This window comes from Myxocyprinus asiaticus, chromosome 16, assembly GCF_019703515.2.
Source record: "Myxocyprinus asiaticus isolate MX2 ecotype Aquarium Trade chromosome 16, UBuf_Myxa_2, whole genome shotgun sequence".
NCBI lineage: Eukaryota > Metazoa > Chordata > Actinopteri > Cypriniformes > Catostomidae > Myxocyprinus > Myxocyprinus asiaticus.
Genome location: NC_059359.1, coordinates 47,623,934 through 47,651,146, shown reverse-complemented (window position 1 = coordinate 47,651,146; position 27,213 = coordinate 47,623,934). Strand labels below are relative to the sequence as shown.

At 35.9% G+C, this 27,213-nt stretch overlaps 1 protein-coding gene across 3 annotated transcripts in view; it reads left to right on the top strand.

Moving 5' to 3' along the window:
* Window positions 1–429: 429 nt before the first annotated feature.
* Window positions 430–27,213, top strand: part of hace1 (HECT domain and ankyrin repeat containing E3 ubiquitin protein ligase 1) — a 76,759-nt gene continuing 49,975 nt past the window's right edge. For 2 of the 3 annotated variants that reach the window (XM_051720612.1, XM_051720614.1), the window contains exons 1-8: window positions 430–688; window positions 3,104–3,158; window positions 8,916–9,005; window positions 9,233–9,337; window positions 9,550–9,625; window positions 13,047–13,178; window positions 19,867–19,949; window positions 21,269–21,365. In XM_051720612.1, coding sequence (XP_051576572.1) covers window positions 598–688; window positions 3,104–3,158; window positions 8,916–9,005; window positions 9,233–9,337; window positions 9,550–9,625; window positions 13,047–13,178; window positions 19,867–19,949; window positions 21,269–21,365 — 729 coding nt within the window. In that variant the 5' untranslated portion in view covers window positions 430–597. Of the gene's footprint in view, window positions 689–3,103; window positions 3,159–8,915; window positions 9,006–9,232; window positions 9,338–9,549; window positions 9,626–13,046; window positions 13,179–18,617; window positions 18,985–19,866; window positions 19,950–21,268; window positions 21,366–27,213 lie in introns of those variants that run through there. The other variant, XM_051720613.1, reaches the window with a different exon arrangement.

Sequence of the window (27,213 nt, the reverse complement as noted above, 5' to 3'; positions counted from 1 at the left end):
TCTCACGGGGGCTGCCACATTGAGATCACATGACCAGCCTAATACAACAAATGATGACAAACAGAAAAAATACTGAGTGCACCTTTAAAAAGCCATTGGTTGAGCAAACAGATAATCCTGCCTAAAACTCATATCATTGGTCGAGCCAGTGTTGATGTGTTGGGCTATTATAGTTTTATGTAAAATCAACCCACAAATGTTTTATTTATAGTTGACATGGCATATCGAGCTGGGATAAGATAAATAATTTTAACATTTAAAAACTGCAGATATTTGTAGCTACTTTGTGTAACCATTTAAGAGTTATTTGTGTATTAACAAACTATAATGATCAACTATAACGTCATGTGATCAAATTGTGTATCAGTGCTTAGACTACATTTCCCATGCTGCATTGCAATGAAAACAGGAAGAAACTAGTGACCATGAGGAAATATTGTCCAAAATGAATCAGAGTGATCGAGGGATGTTGTTCGCTGGCGTGAGCCGTGGACACAGCCCCTAAACCCCACAGCAGATGGAAGAGATCGACTCTTTGGCTGTTCAGAGACAGAATAAGAGTTCCATGAGTTGAATTCCTGCTGTTTGGCGTCTCATATGATGGAACGGGCGATGGAACATCTGAATGTGCAGCTGAATCGGTTAACGCGCTCATTGCGCCGCGCCAGGACAATAGAGCTCCCCGAAGGTGAGATGGCACACAGTGCTATTTATTTACAAACATTCGTTTTATTTTCGAACCATCGAAGTTGTCAAGGCGACCCTGATACATTGTAGCCATCTCTGCTTCCGGGAAGGATCCCGACTACGGCCCTACACGTTCATCCGGCTTTTTCCATATATGGTCAATTAATACTAAATACCTAAAATTAAATGTGTTTAATATAAAGAAAACATGTCCACAATGCTGTATAGATAGCTTATATTTGAAATTATATATCATTCTTTTTTTCGTATTACTGTAATAAAAAGAAAGGGAAAATAGCATAAAAATGCTTTTTTTCTTTCTTTTTTTTTTTTAAACCACAAATTATACATGTGTTACTTTAGTAAAACGGTAGTAATTTTTATTGGCAGATTTGATAATAGTTTTAATTACCATCATTTTGGTTTTCCTGAAATATTACTATGGTTTATTTTGAATATGTATGAAATGTGGTTACTGTAGTAAAACCATGGTATATTTTGTGATTACTATAGTTTTTACTACAAATACACAAATGTATTTAAAATCAGGAAGTGGCATTGCAAATACTACAATGATGTATACATATTTTATATAAAAAATATATATATTTTATTATTTTTTGCCATATAGTTATAAGAAATAAAATGGAGAAAATGTCATGAAATTAATATCATAATGCTGAACAAAACAACAACAACAAAAAAAATCTTACATTTAAAACAGGCTTGTTTTCTTTAAGCAAAGATAATTTCTTATTTTTGTTCTTTTGATTTTGGGGTGAAATATGACCCATACATGTTCTTGATGGACTTTGTGTGATTGACCCATATATGGTAAACTACTGTAAAATAGCTAAAACTGATTACACAATCAATACGGTCTCACCCCTGTAATGATGCCTTTTGTCAATCATGAAGAATCAAAAGGGTAGGTCGCTGGTTATTACCATATTCTGAAATATACAGTATATGCTGATAAAGATTAGAATGCATTAAACTTATCATAATCACATAAGGTCACTGAAGAATTTATACTGGCGGCCAGAAGTTTGGAATAATGTAGAGATTTTGCTGTTTCGGAAGGAAATCGGTACTTTAATTCACCAAAGTGACATTCAGCTGATCACAAACTATAGTCAGGACATTACTGATGTAAAAAAACAGCACCATCACTATTTGAAAAAAGTCATTTTTGATCAAATCTAGACAGCAGCCATCACTCCAACACCTTATCCTTGAGTAATCATGCTAAATTGATCATTTGGTACTAGAAAATCACTTGCCATTATATCAAACACAGTTGAAAGCTATTTGGTTTGTTAAACAAAGCTTAACATTGTCTTTGTTTTTGAGTTGCCACAGTATGCAATAGACTGGCATGTCTTAAGGTCAATATTAGGTCAAAAATGGCAAAGAAGAAACAGCTTTCTCTAGAAACTCATCAGTCAATCATTGTTTTGAGGAATGAAGGCTATACAATGCTTGAAATTGCCAAAAAACTGAAGATTTCATACAAAGGTGTACACTACAATTTTCAAAGACAAAGTACAACTGACTCTAACAAGGACAGAAAGAGATGTGGATGGCCAGATGTACAACTAAACAAGAGGATAAGTACATCAGAGTCTCTAGTTTGAGAAATAGACACCTCACATGTCCTCAGCTGACAGCTTCATTGAATTCTACCCGCTCAACACCAGTTTCATGTACAACAGTAAAGAGAAGACTCAGGGGTGCAGGCCTTATGGGAAGAATTGCAAAGAAAAAGCCACTTTTGAAACAGAAAAACAAAAAGAAAAGGTTAGAGTGGGCAAAGAAACACAGACATTGGACAACAGATAATTGGAAAAGAGTGTTACTGATCTTAATCCCATTGAGCTTTTGTGGGATCATCTAGACTGTAAGGTGCGTGAGAAGTACCCGACAAGACAGCCACATCTATGGCAAGTGCTACAGGAAGGGTGGGGTGAAATGTCACCTGAGTATCTGGACAAACTGACAGCTAGAATGTCAAGGATCTGTAAAGCTGTCATTGCTGCACTTGGAGGATTTTTAGATGAGAACTCTTTGAAGTAGTTTAAGAAGTTCTGATTTTGTAGTAATAGTAATTTTTCACGTTATTAATGTCCTGACTAACGTTGTGATCAGTTGAATGCCACTTTGGTGAATAAAAGTACCAATTTCTTTCCATAAGAGCAAAATCTGTACATTATTCCAAACTTTTGGCCACCAGTGTATGTAAAGGTCCATGTGTCAGAAAGAGCTTTCTGTTATTCACACATTAACTGGTGATTGTTACATGGTTTCTTCCCAAATCTGCAAAATGTTTAATAAGCACTCATCTTCCAAAGCAATTCAAATACACTATTTGCAAAAGACATCAAAGACATGTACTTCTTTCTTCTTCATCTTGTAGATAGTGAAACAGCTGTGTACACCCTAATGCCCATGGTCATGGCTGACCAGCACAGGTGAGTGTCATAGTTTTTACAATGAACATGTCAATCTGAATGTATTTTGTTACATTCCCATCTAGGGTAAGGGCACGACTTAAACCAGAACACAATAAACTATTCTTTTTTTTCTTTCTTTTTATTGTTTATCAAGTGGAAGCACAGGTTTCAGAGGTGAACAAAGGTGAAAACAAAACTTCCTCCCTGAATGAAAACCAGATGAAAAGAGAATCAAAAATACAATAACTTCACTAACTCTCTGTTTACCAAAACAAATAGAATGGCAGCCACTCCTACAGCTATCCCAGTATTATTATCAACTATTTACAGTATTTATAACAGCTCATGAATCAGCAACTATGAGAGCAATGGAAGTCACAGGATGTCACATTTTGCTCTCCCTTAAAGGTCTTTGCACACCAGAGGCGATGCGATAATGCGAAACGTATTGCAGACGAATTGTCCTTGCACATTAAAAGCAAGGTGAATGACCGGCGTTAGCCCATTCACGCCATTAATATACAGTACAGAGTGGTCAAACAGCTTTCTGTGCTTTAGCGCCACCTGCTGCTTTTGGAAACTGCAGTGGCTCGTGACACGTGATCCAAAGCATTTAATTGTTCAGGGCACTTCATCGCCGGGCGAAGAAAATAAAAATTGACACTCTCACTGTAAAAAAAACTTGCTTTGTTGTGAGTGAATGAGTGCTTGAGGTGTAAATGTCTTCATAGTAATCCATTATTTCTATTCAAAATGGCAAGGAGAAAATGTATGTTTGGTGTGCAAAGGCCTTTAGGCAGTAGTACTCCCTCTTAGTAATTACACATTTTGTCATAATTGTAATATGACTGAAATTGGGTCTCTAAGACTATGATCTGTACTGTAACAGATGGGTTAGGCTCAATTTTGCTCAAATTCAGAGGAAACAGTGTGAGACTATATGATAATCATTTGGTTGGACAAAAAAATAAAGGCAGTTTTTCATTGTTCTTTCAGGCAGGGGAGAAAAAAGAGAAGCAAGCAGGGACATAAGCAGGATTTGCCAATTTTTTTACATTTTGTATTTTATTTATTTTTTATCCAAGAACATAGAAACTTGGACTCGTTGGATGGATAGCTATTACCTCAGTTGTGGCTTAACTACAGTGTGCAATGTTATTTGCCCACCCATTCTTATGCACCTGGAAACAACAGTTCAAAATATCTTTCTACACATATTGACAGTGTGTGTCACTGTATGGAAAGCCAAATTGACTTTTAATCACATGCAAAAAGCTTTCTTGATTTCAACAGTGGAATTACTACGAAAATGCTAATTTTCTAAATCAGTAATTAGGCTTCTACTAGTAAAAACATAATTATTGAAATCTGTTACTAGATTTTCAATTTAGCACTGAAAAAATTACACTTTATTATATTTATTATATAAATATATTATAATTATAATCTCCCTCATACTTTGCGATCTACATCACCTGAAGCTGTTTGGAAAGTTTGGAGTGCATCTGGACTGTGAGCTGTTTTCTTCCTCTCCTCAGTCAGGCGCGAGCTGCAGTGCTGTTCATGTTATTTTAAATGAGATCAAATGACTGTTCGACAATTTTTTATTGTTGACATTGTCGATAACGTTGTCTAATCATTTCAGCCCTAATTCACAGTCAGCCATGATTACTTTAATCAATGAGTGAAAGTGTCAAATAACAGGATGGTTACTGAGATTAAGAGAGTAGTATTCAGCCGGTCATGTGATTCTAACATGGCCACCCCCATGTGCGGACCCTCTCCATGTAGAACAAAACAGCTTTTATAAGGTTACTGATATGACTGGACTCTTCATTTAAATGTGAGTGCTCATGATTTCCTACATATATTACAAAATTACAATTCATGTCTTTAGGAGTTAAACTTTTTTAATTACTGAGTGCACCTTTAAATTTAATTAATTAAAATAAGCCAAAGCAACACAGTTCTAAAACACACTTAATTTCATTGTATTTAATCTATTTAAATTTTTTAAACGGAAGTTTACTTAATCAATGAATGTTGCGACTACTTAAATATTTTTAGTTGACAACTGAAATTGAGCAGGGAATTTGTAGTTCCCAGCATGCTTTGCATGGATCTTTATGGAGAGAGTAAAAATGTTGGAATTAAGTGTTATTTTATGTATTTTTGAGTAAGATGAGAAAAGGGGGAGACTTTATAGTATTTAATGTTGTTATTTAGAACAGATTCTGTTATACTGGGTTACCATTGTGGTAAAGAGTGGTGCTTTTGCATGTGTTGAGGACGGGTACACAAATAACATGCTGTATGTTGCTTCACTCAAGGAGCAATTACTACTTAGCATTTAGCATGCTATTGGATGCTATTGCTGGCTAAAAGTTAGCCAACTAGCATAACCTTAGAACATACACTACCGTTCAAAAGTTTAGGGTCACTTACTCATTCTTTATTATATATTTTTTTTTTCTTCACATTTTAGAATAATAGTAAAGTGATCAAAACTATGGAATAACATAAATGGAACTATGGGAATTATGTTGTGACTAAACAAAATCCAAAATAAATCAAAACTGTGTTATATTTTAGCATCTTCAAAGTAGTCACCCTTTGCCTAGAATTTGCAGACATGTACTCTTGACATTTTCTCAACCAACTTCTTGAGGTATCACCCTGGGATGCTTTTTAAACAGTATTGAAGGAGTTCCCATCTATGTTGGGCACTTATTGGCTGCTTTTCATTATTATTTGGTCCAAGTCATCAATTTCAAAAACTTTTTTTATTTTTTAAATAAAATTGTAGTTTTATAATGAAATAAATTAATATGGTGGCACAATTATATTTTTGTCTACAAAACTAATTTCAAACATTTAAGCATACGCCTTCAGATCAAAAGATTGTTAAGATCATGAGAAACATTTCAGTGAAGTGACCCCAAACTTTTGAACGGTAGTGAAAATCAATAATGTGACATGAAAATTGTATGTATAACTTAATCATGTTTTGGACACATATAAGATCACTTTGAGGCTCCTTAATTGGGTCATTTAAAAATAACTTTATTCCATTTTGTTGAAATAACATCAACAAATTATTTTTTCTGACAAAGAATTAATGAGCTAAACCAGGAGGAAAAATATGTTAATGTAATTTTTTTATTTTATATATATATATATATATATATATATATATATATATATATATATATATATATATATTATTTTATTTTATTTTATTTTATTTTATTTTATTTTTTTTTTTTTTTGTGATTTTCTCCCCAATTTGGAATGCCCAATTCCCAATGTGCTCTAAGTCCTCTTGGTGGCGTAGTGACTTGCCTCAATCCGGGTGGCGAAGGACGAATATCAGTTGCCTCCGCATCTGAGACCGTCAATCCGCATCTGATCAAGTGGCTTTTTGAGCACGTTAGCATAGCGCATGTGGAGGCCCACGCTATTTTCCACGGCATCAATGCACAACTCACCACACGCCCCACCGAGAGCGAGAATCACACATTATAGCGACCACGAGGAGGTTACCCCATGTGACTCTACCCTCCCTAGCAACTGGGCCAATTTGGTTGCTTAGGAGACCTATGTTGATGTAACTTAATTGATTCATGTGGAAACGATTTACATGATTAAATCATGTAAATTTAAACCTTTTTTTTTTCAGTGTAGAATTTCACTCCTGTTCAAAACATGATTACATATATCTGTAATAAATTTCTCACTAGTTTTCAGCAATGTACGTACTAGTAAAATTTATACCAATTTTTATGTAATTACATTGTTACAATTACATCTATTACTGATATAAAAATTTTTATTTCAACTATTAAAAGTGCTACTTTTTATCTGTTGATATATGAATTTCAACATGTTTAAGAGGTAATTAAAGATATCTTAAAAGGCTTTCTTACTAGTTACAATCACATTACAGATATCTGAAATGTGCATTTTTACTAGTTGCAATTCAGTTGTTAATATCTGGAATGGACATTTGCATTAGTAACAATGTAATTATTGATATCAAAAGTTATTATTTTTACCAGTAAGAAGTGCTGATATGTACATTTGGAATTTCAACTAGTAATACATTAAATATAGATATCTGTAATTGCACTCTGAAGATGAGTGAATGACAGATCATTGTGAAATTCTTCTAGTAAAAATATAGTTACAGATATCAGTAATTATGTTTTCTTCAAGTTGAAAGTCCATTTTTAATATCAAAAATTGGTATTTATTAGGGGTTTAACAGTTCTCGGTAAAAAACTGAACCATACGGTTCACCACCCACGGTTCGGGAAGCATTGGCACCGCGGTCGGTTCACCTCACGTTTAATGACGCATCTGGAGCACTAGTTTTGGTCAAGAAAACAAAGTGTCAGACAGACAGGCACAGTTACAACCTCTGCTAATGCACCTGAATGGATCTGTAAATGGATATGCTCCATCTGTGTTTCACGTGGGTCAACTTGATGACATCACTGTTCTGCGAGCGTTGTGTGTAGTTGAAAATGGCAAGTGGAGAAAATGAAATGCTGATAGAGAAGCCCCTTGCATTTCTCCTTTCTGGGAACATTTTCTTTTTGCAGTCATTTACAACAGCGATGGTAAAAAGATGTTTACAAAACAGGCACTGTTTGCAGACATCGCTTGACATGAGTGCTGTATACTGGTTTTATATGTCAATAATGCGTGTGTGGGTTTATTTAAAATGTGCACGCAAGTTCTTCCTGTTTCCTTGCACTGCTGTAATCTATCACGAATGTCAATAATGCGCTTTTATTAATGGCATTAAGATGCCATTATAGTAATACATTGATACATGATTAATCATTTACGCCGACATCACCCAGGGAAAGAGCCACAGGTGAGCCGAAACTGCACACACTCCCTTCCATTTTTAAGTAGGCACTCAGTGCTAATTCAGACAGACATAAAACAATAACATAAGTGCTTGGGGTGTTTATGTGAGATTTCCATGTATGATTAAAATGCTCAAGCAGCATTATCACAACATCCCTTCTTGTATGCATTCTAATAGAATATGTTGAGATGAGTTTGAAGTACACTATGTTGATGCATGTAGCATATTAGTGCAGGTATTAAGTTAATATGTTGATATAGTAATTAGAGAATATGTTTTTGTTTTTTTTAGTTAAGGACCCTGACAAAAATTAACCATGGTTTTACTATAGTAATATTGTAGTAACCATGACTGCTGTCAGCATGGTTTTCTGAGCAGAAATCATGGTTTTGATACAGTTAACCATGTTGTTATAACAGTAGTACTGTAGTTTCTATATAATAACCATGATTTTACTATATATTGTAACCATGACAGTAACCATGTTTATATTGTGGTTACTTATTCTTTGGATTTGGCAGTAATATTATTTTTTTTGTTTTGTTTTTTTGAATGAAGCAAATACTGAACCGTACCGAAACTGTGACCCTTAAACTGTGATACAAACTGAACCGTGAGAAATTCGAACCATTACACCTCTAGTATTTGTGTAATTAAGTAATTTTTTATACCAATAATTAATGTTTTTATTAGTGCAAATCAAATTACTGATGTAAAATTTTAGCAATTTTACTAGTAGTTATTCCATTGCTGATATCAAGAATTTGCATTTTAACTAGCAACAATTTAATAACATATATCAATAGTTCATATCATGGACGTGATTAAATGTTAAAATGTCTATGTAGTCACTGTACATAACGTTTGTGGATGTTTTTTTTTTTTTTTGCTTATAGGTCTGTTTCTGAATTGCTTTTAAACTCCAAGTTTGATGTCAACTATGCCTTTGGACGTGTTAAAAGAAGCCTTCTACACATCGCTGCCAAGTAAGTTGCAGTTGCAGGCTTTCTGTTTTTGTTACCTTCTTAAAGAATTACAGAAATGTCACAACCACATACGTTTTTATTTAAAATTCCCTTTTTAGACACCCCAGTTGAAATATACTTTTCACAAAGAGCTTTCAAGTTGTTTTAGTTCTTCCTTGCTCATACCAAATATCTTCTAAGCAAAACCTGGTGTTGTTTCTTAAACAGTTTTTATTTCATTGTTTCAGTTGTGGGTCAGTAGAGTGTCTTGTCCTGCTATTAAAACGTGGAGCGAATCCAAACTATCAGGACATTTCTGGCTGTACACCTCTACACCTGGCAGCAAGAAATGGGTAAAACTGACTGTTGAAGAAACTCAGTGCATTACTGCCACCTGCTGGAGACAAAGCCATTCACATTCATTTTCTCTATCCCCTCCAGCCATGTTTATAGCCAAATCAATTGTGTGTATTTGAAAGAAAAGAAACAGTGATCAATTTTATGCTGAAGAATACATTTGTTGAAGTCCCATGTACTTCTCCAATATTGTTTTATTTTTTCACAGACAGAAGAAGTGTATGGGCAGACTGTTAGAGTACAACGCTGATGTCAATATCTGCAATAATGAAGGCTTGACTGCTGTGAGTATGATGATAAAAACTAAGTTTGGGGCAAATTATTATTATTGGTGTTATTAATAATTAATTTAATGTGATTTTTAATTGTGTGAAATATAAATATATATAATGTAATTTCTAACTTTTAATTATTCAAAATAAAACAATTATTAATCTGATTATAATTTTTTTAAATATTAAGTGATATTATTTGAAGTAATTTTGTCTTGAAGTAATGGTTTTATCTTGTTAACTACAGTATTTCCCTCAATGTAGCATTTGTTGCTTTCCTTTTTTATTATTATTATTATTATTATTATTATTATTATTATAGGTCACCCAATAGACATTTCTGATTGTTGTGGATTTTTTTTTTCTTCTAAAGCTGTATATTTGAATTATTTTCTTAAATGATGAATGTGTCCTTTTATATTTATTAGTATAGTAATTGCTTTAATAATACATATTCATATTTATTATATTATATATTTATCTATAGTTATATATATATATATACACATATACACACACACACACATACATATATATATATATATATATATATATATATATATATATATATATATATATATATATATATGCAGGTGCATCTCAATAAATTAGAATGTCGTGGAAAAGTTCATTTGTTTCAGTAATTCAACTCAAATTGTGAAACTCGTGTATTAAATAAATTGAGGGCACACAGACTGAAGTAGTTTAAGTCTTTGGTTCTTTTAATTGTGATGATTTTGGCTCACATTTAACAAAAACCCACCAATTCACTATCTCAACAAATTAGAATATGGTGACATGCCAATCAGCTAATCAACTCAAAACACCTGCAAAGGTTTCCTGAGCCTTCAAAATGGTCTCTCAGTTTGGTTCACTAGGCTACACAATCATGGGGAAGACTGCTGATCTGACAGTTGTCCAGAAGACAATCATTGACACCCTTCACAAGGAGGGTAAGCCACAAACATTCATTGCCAAAGAAGCTGGCTGTTCACAGAGTGCTGTATCCAAGCATGTTAACAGAAAGTTGAGTGGAAGGAAAAAGTGTGGAAGAAAAACATGCACAACCAACCAAGAGAACCACAGTCTTATTGTTTGTCAAGCAAAATCGATTCAAGAATTTGGGTGAACTTCACAAGGAATGGACTGAGGCTGGGGTCAAGGCATCAAGAGCCACCACACACAGACGTGTCAAGGAATTTGGCTACAGTTGTCGTATTCCTCTTGTTAAGCCACTCCTGAACCACAGACAACATCAGAGGTGTCTTACCTGGGCTAAGGAGAAGAAGAACTGGACTGTTGCCCAGTGGTCCAAAGTCCTCTTTTCAGATGAGAGCAAGTTTTGTATTTAATTTGGAAACCAAGGTCCTAGAGTCTGGAGGAAGGGTGGAGAAGCTCATAGCCCAAGTTGCTTGAAGTCCAGTGTTAAGTTTCCACAGTCTGTGATGATTTGGGGTGCAATGTCATCTGCTGGTGTTGGTCCATTGTGTTTTTTGAAAACCAAAGTCACTGCACCCGTTTACCAAGAAATAAATGAACTTTTCCACGACATTCTAATTTATTGAGATGCACCTGTATATATGTGTGTGTGTATATGTGTGTGTGTATATATATATATATATATATATATATATATATATATATATATATATATATATATATATATATACAGGTGCATCTCAATAAATTAGAATGTCGTGGAAAAGTTCATTTATTTCAGTAATTCAACTCAAATTGTGAAACTCGTGTATTAAATAAATTCAATGCACACAGACTGAAGTAGTTTAAGTCTTTGGTTCTTTTAATTGTGATGATTTTGCTCACATTTAACAAAAACCCACCAATTCACTATCTCAAAAAATTAGAATACATCATAAGACCAATAAAAAAAACATTTTTAGTGAATTGTTGGCCTTCTGGAAAGTATGTTCATTTACTGTATATGTACTCAATACTTGGTAGGGGCTCCTTTTGCTTTAATTACTGCCTCAATTCGGCGTGGCATGGAGGTGATCAGTTTGTGGCACTGCTGAGGTGGTATGGAAGCCCAGGTTTCTTTGACAGTGGCCTTCAGCTTATCTGCATTTTTTGGTCTCTTGTTTCTCATTTTCCTCTTGACAATACCCCATAGATTCTCTATGGGGTTCAGGTCTGGTGAGTTTGCTGGCCAGTCAAGCACACCAACACCATGGTCATTTAACCAACTTTTGGTGCTTTTGGCAGTGTGGGCAGGTGCCAAATCCTGCTGGAAAATGAAATCAGCATCTTTCAGCAGAAGGAAGCATGAAGTGCTCCAAACTTTCTTGGTAAACGAGTGCAGTGACTTTGGTTTTCAAAAAACACAATGGACCAACACCAGCAGATGACATTGCACCCCAAATCGTCACAGACTGTGGAAACTTAACACTGGACTTCAAGCAACTTGGGCTATGACCTTCTCCACCCTTCCTCCAGACTCTAGGACCTTGGTTTCCAAATGAAATACAAAACTTGCTCTCATCTGAAAAGAGGACTTTGGACCACTGAGCAACAGTCCAGTTCTTCTACTCCTTAGCCCAGGTAAGACGCCTCTGACGTTGTCTGTGGTTCAGGAGTGGCTTAACAAGAAGAATACGACAACTGTAGCCAAATTCCTTGACACGTCTGTGTGTGGTGGCTCTTGATGCCTTGACCCCAGCCTCAGTCCATTCCTTGTGAAGTTCACCCAAATTCTTGAATCGATTTTGCTTGACAATCCTCATAAGGCTGCAGTTCTCTCGGTTGGTTGTGCATCTTTTTCTTCCACACTTTTTCCTTCCACTCAACTTTCTGTTAACATGCTTGGATACAGCACTCTGTGAACAGCCAGCTTCTTTGGCAATGAATGTTTGTGGCTTACCCTCCTTGTGAAGTGTGTCAATGATTGTCTTCTGGACAACTGTCAGATCAGCAGTCTTCCCCATGATTGTGTAGCCTAGTGAACCAAACTGAGAGACCATTTTGAAGGCTCAGGAAACCTTTGCAGGTGTTTTGTGTTGATTAGCTGATTGGCATGTCACCATATTCTAATTTTTTGAGATAGTGAATTGGTGGGTTTTTGTTAAATTTGAGCCAAAATCATCACAATTAAAAGAACCAAAGACTTAAACTACTTCAGTCTGTGTGCATTGAATTTATTTAATACACGAGTTTCACAATTTGAGTTGAATTACTGAAATAAATGAACTTTTCCACGACATTCTAATTTATTGAGATGCACCTGTATATATATATATATATATATATATATATATATATATATATATATATGTGTGTGTGTGTGTGTGCATTTTATATATTAGGATATATTGAATTTTTTTTATTAATACAAAAATTGTATTATATATGATTATACAATTATATTTAGTATATTTATTTTCTATTCCATCATCATCTCATTGTCTTTTGTAATTAGATTCACTGGCTGGCTGTGAATGGAAGGACAGAACTGCTTCATGATCTAGTTCAACATGTGTCTAATGTGGATGTGGAAGACGCTATGGGCCAGACAGCATTACATGTTGCCTGCCAAAATGGACACAAGACTGTAAGATTTAATATTTGACATTTTGCACAAATCTGCATTTAATTTATTATTATTATTATTGTCAAGTCACTTTTATTTGTGTAGCACTTTTCACAACACACATCATTTCAAAGCAGCTTTAAAGAAAATCATGCTTTAACAGAAAATGAGTCTTAGAGTAATCATTGTGTAGTTTGATTAAATATGATTGTAAATTGTGTATAGAAATTATATAATTAAATAGTTAAATAATAATTGTATTTAGAACCCCAGTGAGCAAGCCGAAGGCAACTGTGGCAAGGAACACAAAACTCCATAAGATGTTGGTTAATGGAGAAAAATAACCTTGGGAGAAGAAACCAGGCTCACTGTGGGGGCCAGTTCCCCTCTGACTAAACAGTACAAATATAATGTTAGTTATTTGTGTGCAGTGCAGGTCATGGTTTAAAATGAGTTTACTAAAGTAAGTGTTAAGGGCCAGTGTTTAAACTAATTTTACGATTTTGTATGAACTGTAAGATTAATGACTAATGTCTTTGAAGTCAATCCTGAATTAACTGTAGAAGTTCATATACAGTTGTGCTCAAAAGTTTGCATACCCTGGCAGAAATTGTGAAATTTTGGCATTGATTTTGAAAATATGACTGATCATGCAAAAAAACTGTCTTTTATTTAAGGATAGTGTTCATACGAAGCCATTTATTATCACATAGTTGTTTGGCTCCTTTTTAAATCATAATGGTAACAGAAATCACCCAAATGGCCCTGATCAAAAGTTTACATACCCTTGAATGTTTGGCCTTGTTACAGACACACAAGGTGACACACACAGGTTTAAATGGCAATTAAAGGTTAATTTCCCACACCTGTGGCTTTTTAAATTGCAATTAGTGTCTGTGTATAAATAGTCAATGAGTTTGTTAGCTCTCACGTGGATGCACTGAGCAGGCTAGATACTGAGCCATGGGGAGCAGAAAAGAACTGTCAAAAGACCTGCGTAACAAGGCAATGGAACTTTATAAAGATGGAAAAGGATATAAAAAGATATCCAAAGCCTTGAAAATGCCAGTCAGTACTGTTCAATCACTTATTAAGAAGTGGAAAATTCAGGGATCTCTTGATACCAAGCCAAGGTCAGGTAGACCAAGATTTCAGCCACAACTGCCAGAAGAATTGTTCGGGATACAAAGAAAAACCCACAGGTAACCTCAGGAGAAATACAGGCTGCTCTGGAAAAAGACGGTGTGGTTGTTTCAAGGAGCACAATACTTGTTGACCCCTCTCCAAACATAGCGCTTATGGTTCTGACCATAAAGCTCTATTTTGGTCTTGTCACTCCAAATTACACTGTGCCAGAAGCTGTGAGGCGTGTCAAGGTGTTGTCGGGCATATTGTAATCTGGCTTTTTTGTGGCATTGGCACAGTAAAGGCTTCTTTCTGGCAACTCGACCATGCAGCTCATTTTTGTTCAAGTATAGTCGTATTGTGCTCCTTGATACAACCACACCGTCTTTTTCCAGAGTAGACTTTTTGATCAGTCCTATTTTCAAAATCAATGCCAAAATTTCACAATTTCTGCCAGGGTATGCAAACTTTTGAGCACAACTGTAGATGCATTGTCCTTTGTTAGTTGGCTGATGAAGGCTTTTGTTGGCAAAAAAATTGAAAGTCTATGAATTCCATTTTATGAGTGTAGTCCATCATTAGACCAAGGTGATGCAGGCAGAGATCAGTGAGGTGCATCGCAGTTCAACCAGCAGGTAATTTTGGTGAGGTCTATCTTAAGTTCAAGGTTCAGGCAGTGGCATATGAAGTATCCCATGTCTTATGGTTGGAGTTGGCATCAGTTCATCCCCTGAAGTCCATTGTAATAGACTGAAGTGATGTTTGGCTGGCACTGGCTGCGTTTAGTCGTCATCACACAGCAGTGGAGTCCAACACCAAGCAGGAACGGAGTTGGATCTGTCCGGCTCTGGTAACCTCGAGATATTAGAGATTGAGACTGGGAAACAAATAGAAAAATATTAGCATAGATACCATTCAATTTATTGCAGAGTTATAGAGCATGATAAATGTTTCTGAGAAATGTACTGATAAATTGTATTCTTGTTTATAATATAAGCCAACAAAACCAATGAAATGGCTTCAAACCTGAAAAAGTGTTTGGATACTTCACTAGTCACACTTAAAAATGACATTGTATTATATAACAAAATATGAAACCAAGTGCCATTTATTTTAAAGGAAGTTAGTACAAACTTTTCAAGCAAACATTTCATAAAAAGAAGTTTGTTAGTTTTGTAATTATTAAACAATAGATATACAGTTTTGGCCAAAAATATTGGCACCCTTGGTAAATGAGCAAAGACGGCTGTGAAAAAATCTGCAATGTACTTTGATGTATTTGTTTTCAAGCAAGGAGTACAAATCGGCTTTTGACGCTGACGCTCTGCCGTGAATCATGAACGCAGCTTCATGATTGCTGTAGGAAAGTGGATAGCCACAGTCTACTGGCAGATTAATATAGTGGAGAATGAGAGACATTTAATGCCCATTGCAATGAATATGCAACCAGTGGGGAGACTAGTTCTTTCAAGAAGTTAAACTCCCACTTAGACTTTGGGAAATGTTTAATTTTTCTTAAATTGCTGCTATTTTACTGCATTTCTATCTTTATACTGTGAAAGGTTTTGTTTGGAAAATGTTAAAGAAGCATTATATTGTTATATATTTTTGTTTTCTTTCCTAAGATGGAAATAAATGCATTTAGAATAAAAAAAGTCACATTTCAGCATTTTCAAAATCTGCAATTAATCGTGATTACCTACAAAAGTTTTTAGATTAATCGCGATAAAATTTTTAAAAAAAATCTACTGACAGGACTAATTTAAACAAAAAAAAGTGCATTTAATTGCCTAGAATATGTATCTGGTAGTGACAATTCTTAAAGCTACACACTAATTTACCAAAACACCTGAGGCCTCATGAATAAAACTCTGCTTAGATTTCTTCCTAAAAGTGTGCGAAAGTACAAAAGACAGATTTTGTGTACGCACAAAAAAAAATCAGATTTATAAAACCGTACGTCGCCAGAACCTGCGCATAGTTCCCTTAATAAATCCCGTCTAGCAGAAGATTGTTCGTACATGCACGTGATTCATTCCTCCCCAAAATAACCATATATGGAGTGTACAATGCCTGTTTTTACTATGCATATCCTCATCTGCATACAATTGTCATATGCATTTCACCATCCAGACATATGATTACTGCGTTGAATGGTACGAGAAAATGTATTATAAGAAATAAGACTGTAAATGCCACATATAAGGTTAGATACTGCACCGTGAAGAAACATTATTTATTAAGATATGAACTTGTTTTCAAAGAATATATCTTGCATATCCCTTAGCAAAATGTTTTTATCTTTGCAGACATAAATCTAACCTAAGCAATTTTGCTTCTCAGAAAACCTTTTAAATTGTTTTAAGGGTGTATTTATTGAGAAGTTAAATATTTATTACTTTGTGCAGCATTGTCTGATATCATCGCATTACTAAGATTTTATATTTGACTGGTATTTTAGATTCAAAAAACAGCTGAACGGCAAATGTACTTTCATAATGTTTTTATTAGACTAGAATGGTGGTTTCATTGCGATGAGGGTTGGGATGAAGTGGAGCAGGCAGCACATTTGATGCACATTTTATGTGCATTGCTGTACCTGTTTGCAGCTGTACAATACTGTTTCTGATTAGACATGTCTCTCCAATGGTTCGTTCGACTACTGAATGTGGCCAGCAGTGCCTGTCTTAAAGCTACTGTTCATTTTACCAAGCCTTTTCACGTCAGTCAGAGTCAAGTGCGCATCGCATTACAGATAATCTTTATTCAAAGGCTGTACTTATCTCAGTACATGATTGTAATAGAACAGAAAATATGTCAAATTTAGAAATCTTCGCTGTCATTTTTAGTTAGGCCTACTCTGTATGTTCCTTCTCTGTGATGACACGGGAAAGTTCTCCAAACACAGCGCATCCCAAACCAAAAACAGCTTATATTTTGAATGCCTTTTCAATTAGTTACATGAAAAGAATATAGGCGACTATTGGCTTGATAACGATTACTTCTGTTTCAAGTCCTTAACTACATACTTTTTTTATTCTAAATGTAAATTAAATGAAAATCAGAGTTTATAATCAATCTGTTCATTCCATTATTTGTCCAGCTGGAGTCGCCAATTCACACACACACTAGTTAAAGAGTGCGTACGCGCAGTCGAGTGTCCAGACGGTGCGCAAATATTTACGGCAAGTTTATTTTTTTATAAATCCCGATATGTTCATGGGAAATTGCTTACGCACATTTCAATGCCCATTTTGTGCGTACGCAAAGTTTATACATCAGGCCCCTGGTGTTTCGTCAAAAATACAGTAAACTTGAGTTATTATAGCTGAAGTATATAACTTTTTCATTGTTAAAATACATTCTTCTGGCCCAGCTTAATATGCAGAGACAACTACAAGTAAGCCATTCATAGGTTAATTTTCTCAAAAACTGTAAACACTGTGTCTCTGTGGGGCTATAAAAATTCCTGTGTATGTTTTGAGTGACCTGCTTAGACCCGCAACCAATGGCTTGAGTTGGGGGTGGGACTATCTGGCTGTTTGAACAACTGCAGGTGAGGGCCATATTCAGAAAGCTGTTTTGAAAACGTTGTTTATTTTTGCAATTCCGTTCGGTGATGCTAGTGTCGCAGAAATTACACACTTTAGCTTTAACAAAGAAAATTATGATAATTATTGAGTTTTTTTTTTACATTTCATCAATTATTAACTCAATTCAGTATGAACAAGTTATGTATTTTAAAGCTAAATTGTAAATTTGCATTTAGATTTTGACGAATCTTATAGATTGTACTTTGAAATGTGTTAAAATTTTAATTTGAATTGATTTGGCTGTGAAAATCTTTTAGAAAATGTATAAAAATTATCTTTAGAGGGAGGATGGAAACTAATTCTTAATAGATAAATTATAGTCCTTTATATTATAGTGAATTTCTATGATAGTGACACATTTTGGGATAGGAAAAACATGCCAAAAATGTCTGAAAATACAACTGGGAAACTAACTGTACTTTTACTAGATATCTGTACCCAAGATATGGTACAATATGCCGTATAAAGACAAAGTTTTAGGGAAAAAACATATACATTTTAAAATATTTCCAACTCTGAAGAATGGTACATACCTGTATAGTACAGCGAAAGCAGTAAAGGGGAGAAGCAAGTTTTTCATCAAATGCAGTATCCTAAAAATACGTGATTTGGAATCAGCTTAGGTTTGACAAACGTCTTCATTCTGATGTACAGTTGTGGCTAAAAATATTGGTACCCTTGGTAAATATGAGCAAAGAAGGCTGTGAAAAATATCTGCATTGTTTATCCTTTTGATCTTTCATTCAAAAAATTCACAACAATCTAAGCTTTAATTGATGTAAAACAATTGAAACGGGAAATATCTCATTATTAAATAAACCTTTTTTTCCAAAACGTATTGGCCATAATTATTGGCACCTTTTTATTCAATAATTTGTGCAACCTCCCTTTGCCAAGATAACAGCTCTGAGTCTTCTCTTATAATGCCTAATGAGGTTGGAGAACACATGGCAAGTGATCTGAGACCATTCGTCCATACAGAATCTCTACAGATCCTTCAAATTCAGAGGTCCATGCTGGTGTATTCTCCTCTTCAGTTCACCCCACAGGTTTTCTATGGGGTTCAGGTCAGGGGACTGGGATGGCCATGGCAGAACCTTGATTTTGTGGTCAGTGAACTATTTTTGTGTTGATTTTGATGTGTGTTTTGGACACAGGTTTTGATTTTTTTATCTGTTGGTTTTTCATGAGAGTCATGAGAGTCCATGATGCCATGTATCCAAGACCTCTGGCATAAAAACAGCCCCACAACATTAAAGATCCACCACCATATTTAACCTTGGGCATGAGCGATTTTTCCATATTGCTGCCAAAAAGATCTATTTTTGTTTTATCAGACCATAGAACCCGGTCCCATTTGAAGTTCCAGTAGTGTCTGGCAAACCGAAGACGCTTGAGTTTGTTGTTGCATGAGAGCAGGGGCTTTTTTCTTGGAACCCCCCTAAACAACTTGTGGTGATATAGATGACGTCTGATTGTAGTTTTGGAGACTTTCTGACTCCAAGACTAATTTCTGCAGTTTTTCAGCTGTGATCCTTTGAGAATTTTTGGCCACTCGGTCCATCCTCCTCACCGTGCGTGGAGAAAATATAGACACACATCCTCTTTCAGGCCGATTCTTAACATATCCAATTGATTGGAACTTCTTAATTATTGTCCTGATGGTGGAAATTGGTATTTTCAATGCTTTATTTTCTTTTAACCACTTCCTATTTTGTGAATCTTATTTGCATATGCAAATTGATGTGAAATTGAGAAATGTAAATAAGGTCTTAAAAGAAGTGAATCATTTTATTGTTTTTACTTCAGAGAAGAAGAAATTTTATAATTTCTTTAAAAAAAAAAAATTAAAAAAAAAGAAAGAAAGAAAGAAAAGGTAAGTGCTCAAATAAGTTTTGGGGCCACTGTAGAAATTTTGGTTGAATCACTTTCTCAAAATTCTCAAAAGATATCCTCCAGTCATTGTGTTGTGTTCTTGTGTGTGCTCACAGACAGTGCAGTGTCTTCTGGACAGTGGAGCAGACATCAACAGACCCAATGTATCTGGAGCGACTCCGCTTTATTTCGCCTGCAGGTGAGCGGCCCACCAGAATCAACCCCATAAACACATCAACCAGCTGCCAATGTTTTCCATCATTACGTTTATTTCACTACAGCCTAAGCTGTGGCACATGGGGCCACTTAAGAAATTAACTTCCTTTCACGAAGTAACAGTGAGTGAATCTGGACGGCTTTCTGACCACACAAGAAACATAATTATGGTAATTAGGGTTTGGACGCATGTCTTTTCCTGTTTATAACCTTTAACACAGGGATCTTAGAGCTTGTGAGCTCTTTGAGAATAACAGAAGGGAATTCAGCTTTCTTTGCTGTTAGGACAAGCTAATAAGAATGCTGCCTGATGAGGGGATGCCACAGAAAAGACGTTGGTATTCTGCTGTGGGTATTTTATGTGTGGAGCATCGGATGCACTTAGATGAGCTCAATTGTCGAGCAACAGCACTGCATTCATCTTTTGTTTTGATTACATTTTGCCCTTGACATCAGTCTGGTCAAGGCTCATGATGATTGGATCCAATCTGTTATGCACATCAGCTCATTAAAAAGAGTAATTCAGCTTGCGCTTGATTGATAAGTTATTAAAACTTGAAATCTGGCCTTTTCTTGTCTTGTAGTTTCATACAGACTTGTGTGATGCCTACATATTGTAAAACAACCATACACGTGTCCCGGTTGGGGGAACGAAAGAAATATCTCTCCTTCATTTGTGCCTTTTTATAGGAATAGTTCACCCAGAAGTTAAAATTTCTCAAATGTTATTTGGCTGCTCTTTTCCACTGTGAAAGAGGATGGTGACCACTGACTGTCAAGCTCTAAAAATGACAAAAGTGTAGGCATATTTTTCATGAAAGCACATGCTTTGAGGCCGAGATAGTCAACAAACGGGGGGAAGGATAAACACTTTTTTACAGGGACATAAAGCAGACAGAGCCAGAATCACAGGCTTTCAAAAACCATATTAAAAAATGAATGTTCAGCATAAGATTGTAAACATATACAGTATTATTTATAAATTATTGTAATACATTTCTGAAATTTAGGGGGTTTTCTGTAAAAGGAGACAAATATTTTGCAATTACAATTAGTCCACCATATGTGTGTACGGTCAGAGGTCAATATATGCAGCAGAGCTTATGCAGAGATAACTTTAAGTCATTCATAATTGGCCAAGCTTTTGTGTAATAAATAGATACAATTTTGTTATTGAAATCAAATCTGACACTGTACACTAGACATCATAGAAAAAGGAGCAAGAGGCTAAACTTTTTAAAATGGAAGAAAGATATTAACTGATATTAATGTTATTTACACCCATTTGACATTGTATTGCAGTCATGGTCAGAGAGACACCGCTCAAATACTGCTCTTAAGAGGAGCAAAGTATCTGCCAGACAAGAATGGGGTCACACCGCTTGACTTATGTGTGCAGGTAAGTGTAACACACACACTGTGTGTGTATATGTGTGTGTGTATATATATATATATATATATATATATATATATAAAAGTGATTATTCAACTTTGGGCACTTTTAGCACTGTGGATTTCTAGAATGTAAAGTCTTGTGTAATATTTTTCACTCTCTCACTAGTCTCGTTTTCTTTCCCCTCAAAAATTAAAGATGATACTACTGTGAATAAGGTCCATTGTAACACACAGAATTTTGTAAATCACAAATGAGTGTTTTATAAAAAATATGGCAACAAACATGTTCCTTGATTTTTCTGTTATAAAAAAGATTTCAAATATTCAAGAAACCCCATTTAAAATTCATCATTCTACAACCTAACCTTTTATTTAAATTAACCAAAATGGTTTGACTCTAGATTGTTTTTCACATTTTTTTTGAAAATATATTTGAATTTGGCAATTGCCTGAAAAATCCCTTGTCCCCTTCATCTGGTATACAACTTCTGACATTTACTGTTATTTATGTGTTTATTACTCATTTTGTGTTCTCAGGTCAAACATTAGTGCAAAGCATATCAAGTGTGCAAAAAGCAAAGCAAAAAATAAGTAATAAATAATTGTAATAATTAAAAAAGAATGTTAGTCCCTTGATTTCATGTCATTTGTGTTATCTATGTTAAAAACTTGTGGAAAATAACTTCCAAGGTCAAAGTTCAGAGGAAGAAAATGGTGCTCAAATGTGCATATAGTGATTTTCCCACCATGTTGAATAATTTAACTGTAAATTTTTCACAAGTTTCTTTTTAATATGTCATTGATGTGGGTTCCCATGCATCCTGGAAAACCTGGAATTTTGCACTGCAGTTTTCCAGTCATGGAAAAATCATGGAAATTTGGAAAAATACCTGAATGTCCTGGAAAATAGTAATTTGTCCTGGAAAATATTTTAGTACAGTATAATAGAACTGTTTGACTGTGTCGCTAACAAGGTTTTTGTTACATGCACAAAAACATGGTATTGATCGGGACTCAGAATAGGAGTAAAATAAACAAATTTGTATAGTTTATCCCTGTAGCATACTTTTTCTGGTCATCTGCTGTCATCTCTGTCAAGTTAAGTAATTTTTATTTGTATATCACTTTTCATCTCTTCTTTGCTCAGACGAAATAGTTTGTGTTGATATAGTACAAAATGTGATTTTTCCGTTCCAACATTGCTGTTGTGTTAACCACAAAAACATTTGAGTTATAAACTTTAGACAAAGATGACGGTCAGACCACAGATTTTTTTTTTTTTTTTTTTTTTTTTAATGAATTCACACTCTGAGTTGGTAGCATGGTGATTTGGCCTTCACACCTGGGATGCAAATCATTTTTCAGTAATTCAATTATCGGAGGAGAGTCGTGTGGTGCCATGCGAGGGTTGGACATGTGAATGACGAGCTTCTGCGCAGTTTGCTAGTTTTTAATTCTTTTTATGTTATAAACCGGTGAGATTCGATACACCCTGCTACATAACTGTTCTAAGAAGTCAACATGTCAAAGAATTCAAAATCCTCGGGCTGTGGAGATATTAAAAGACATTTACGTGCTCAAGCTGATACCTCAGACAGGCCCGCAGACCAGGGACTCAATTTGGACGTTGCAGCGGGAGAAATCCAGCGGCAACTAGCAAGTATGTCCGTAATGCTGGCGAAAGTCATAGCGGACCTGGAGGATCTTGCTGTAATACATCGATGGAGGTGAAATTCTCTGAATTGGTTATAAGAATCAGGGACGTCGAGAGACGTATCGATTATCTGGAGTCATCGAAGAGGGAATTAGCTGTTAATCCGCTAGCGACCAAAGTAGATTTGCAGCAGGTTTGGGGAAAAACTGGAGGATTTGGAGAATCGTAATTGGCGAAACAATGTACGAATTATTGGAATTCCTGAGCATGAAAAAGGTTGAGATATGGTGAAATTCCTAGACGATCTCTTCCAGAGTCTGCTCGACATAACAGGCCATAAGCGGGAAATCGAGTGAGCTCACAGAGTCCTGGCTCGCAGATCCGCTGAGGGAGACATGCCCCAATCAATTCTGGCCAAATTTCTGTGATCACCCGATAAAGATCTCATGTTGCGCAAGGCGAGGAGCAAAGGAAAGCTTTCTTGGAAAAACCACAGCATTTTCTTGTTCCCAGACTTTGTGAATTCGACGAGAATAATGTGATCAATTCAAGGAATGCAAGAAACTATTACATCAACAGAAGAATGATGAAGCTTTTGCACTGATGTTTCCGGCCAAATTGAGAATAGATACAAAGGGTGGCCGCAAAATATTTACATGCCCACAGCAAGCATTGTCTTTCATAGAGAAAATGGGGTGAATAAGCCATTTGGTGTTTCTCATGTGGCCCCCAAGTGAACTTGACTCACTAAATATACACTTGACTGTCTGAGGAAGCTGGGTGCCATTTTGTTTCTTTTTGTGTTGGTTCCGCCTAGCAGCTGGAGTTTGTTTTGTGTTGTAACACTCCTTCAAGAAACTCTTGCATTGACGGAGAATCGCATTTGTACTGATGTTTCCGGCCAAATTGAGAATAGATACTAAGGATGGCCGCAAAATATTTACATGTCCCCAACAAGCGATGATTTTATGAAAGACAATGGACTGAGGAAGTCATGGTGTGTTTCTCATGTGGCCTCCAAGTGAACTTGTCTCGCTGCACATACACTTGACCGTCCGAGGAAGCTGGGCGCCTTTTTTTGTTTCTTTTTGTGCTGGTTCCGCCTAGCGGCTGGAGTTTGTTTTGTGGAATAACACTCCTTCGGGACAGTTGTGGATGAATCTGCTCGTTCTTTGTGTTTGTGCCTCCTATTGGCTGGAGTTGGTTTTGTGGAGTATTTTGTGCAGGTCATTGGAAGGATTAGGTCATCTGCTGCATTCATGAACAGCCGGCTCACTGAACATTCGTTTTATTGTCTGAGGAAATTGAACGTTTTTTTGTGTGTGCTGGTTCTGCTAGAGGCTGGAGTTTGTTTTGTGGAGGGACACTCCTTCAATACAGTTTTGCGAATGAATCTACACGTTCTTTGTGTTTATTCTGCCTATTGGCTAGAGTTTGCTTTATAGATTATTTTCTGTTATGTAATTCTGTCTCACAAAATTTGAATAGAAGCACTGGACTTGAGCAGTCTGATGGCAAAGTTGTCACGGGGACTCTCGTAGGCGTACATGGACTTTTTGAGTTTAGAGGAATGGACGCCGGTTGGTGCTGTCCTGCATGGGGTTAATGCGCACGTTTTTCTTTTTCCTGTTTGTTTGATTCGGGGGGAAGTTCGGGGTTTGATTGTTGCACTAATGGGGAATGTGGTCTTTATAATTTTATTTTTGACACACAATCTAATTTTTCTGACGTCAAAATGTCAAATGTTAATATGAGTGGATTGTTGGGGCACCCCATAAAAAGAAGGAAGGTTATTTATTTTCTTAAACATAATAAAATGTGATATAGTGTTTCTTCAAGAAACGCATCTTTCCCCGCAGGAAGCTGAAAAATTTGGGAAGAGATGGGGTGGACATGTGTTCTTTAGTGCTGGCTCAAGTAAGAGCGTGGAGTCATTACATTGATAAGTAAACATCTACAATTCAAATGCCTCAAACAGAGTAAAGATAAATTAGGAAGAGTCATTATTGTTTTATCAGAAATTCAGGGGCAAAGGTTGATTTTGGCTAATATTTATGCACCTAACGGGATGTTGCAAGCTGCTGGTACCCCTCATGATATAATATTGAGAGTAGGGTTGCAGCGGTATACTGGTTTCACGGTATACCATGGTATGAAAATTGACGGTTTTCATACCATATACATTTGCTTATCTACGGTATTGAGAAAATAAATGCAACCGGATGGAGAATCTCACCTGCGCATGCACATCTCCTTTCCTCCTCGACTGCCTGTCAGACTCGTCAACTTGCGCCACACACACATGCAGCAGAGAAAATGTCAGAGAGAAGCGAGGCGAGGGGGTCTGACATAAGTGAGTGTGTGTGTGAGTTAAAGCAGTGTTTCTCAACTGGTGGGTCACGACCCAATAGTGGGTTGTAGGTCTATTCGGACTGGGTCGTGGACAGCAGGGAAAGAACAATGCCATGGTTCTCCCATTGAAGATATTTCAGCGGCCATCCAAGTGATAGCCTATTTAGGACTCCTGAGGCAGATATAATGATAATCTCACAATCAGCTAAAGGCCTCTCATCTGCACTTTCGCACAAGTGTAACAGAACCAGCTCGCGATCATGATCTGCTCTTCTCTCTGGTGCACACGTGCAACAGTCTTAAACAGAAGGCAGACCCGACATGCCAAACAGCACTGAGGAGGAAAAGAGCAACACTGTTATGTGCTAATTTTTTTTTCATTATGCATCATCATCTTTACAAAATTGCTTCACGATTTTACATGAGTAAAATTAACTGTTATATTTTGACAAAATGTTATAGTTTCATAGGAAATAATCTAAAGGTAGAATCTATTAGACCTCATTTTATATCAACAGTGGCATTTGTAGTTAAAGTTTCAAGATGTGTTTCAGCTAGTATTTATTTTTTCATATATATTATAATTTGTTATTATTATTACTAGTATTTAAGACTAGCTACACTGACCTAACCATGGTAATGAGGAGCCTTTCCTCCTGTGTAATATTTATGTACTGTTTGAATTATGTTTGAAATTAGGAGACAAAAGGGAGAATAATGGGCTCTTATAAGTAAATATGCTCTTCAATTTTTAAAAGGGGGGAGAGAAAACCTTCTGTCGATTTTGTTGTTGACATCAACAACAAAAATAATGTCACTTGATGCATGTCCTTGTACTTGAAAACCATGAACAAACTATGCAACATAAAAGGAAGTGCAACCCAGGATACATTAAATACAGGTTACGTTTTTACTATGGTGGGTTGCCACTTGATTTCCAATGTAAAATCTGGGTCCTGAAGCAAAACCAGTTGAGAACCACTGAGTTAAAGGTACAGACAGGAGCAGTCTGGCTGTGCTGTCGCACACCTACAGTATATGTTAATTATTAATAATCATAGGACATTACTTTAAAAGCTCACACAGCTGATGTTATTTTTCATTTAGTAGTTAATTTAGCATGCTATGCTAACATGTAAACTAACATGCTTTAGTTATATAATTCGGTTTATTATTATAATTCTGTTAGCTTTCTTATTTATTTTATTTATTTTCAGAAGGGAGACTTTTTTTTACACATACTTCCATTAAAAAAAATTGTTTCAAGTTTCATTTATAATAAAGCGCTTGTTCAACCAAACAAAAGTTTGTTTTACTCCTTTAAGGGTCATTGTAACCGATAATAATAATTGTGTAAAACCGTATACCGTGATATTTTCTGAGACAGTTCATCATCATCATCAGTCCCTTAGTCTTTAGACCGTTGGGGCACCACATGAACTTGCAGATGGTCTCTCTCCACACCTCTCTGTCCTTTCCTTTCTCATTGCATCGCATATTCGCAAACCCGTCCATTCACGGATGACATCCCATCTCTTCATTTGGCCACCTCTTCTTCTTCCTCCTGGCACAGTCCCCTGCAGGATTGTCTTCGCAAGACCATTGGAATGTATGACGTGCCCAAACCATCTCAACTTTCACCTTTTCACGATAGACAGGAGATCTTCGTACGGCCCAATGGATTTCCAGATTCTGTTCCTCACTTCTTCGTTTGTAATGTGGTCCTTGTAAGAGATGCCGAGGAGAATGCGAAAGCATCTCATCTCTATTGCCTGTATTCGCTTTTCAATTTCAGCGGTCAGGGTCCACGACACACATGCGTAGAGGAATATTGAGTTGACCAAGG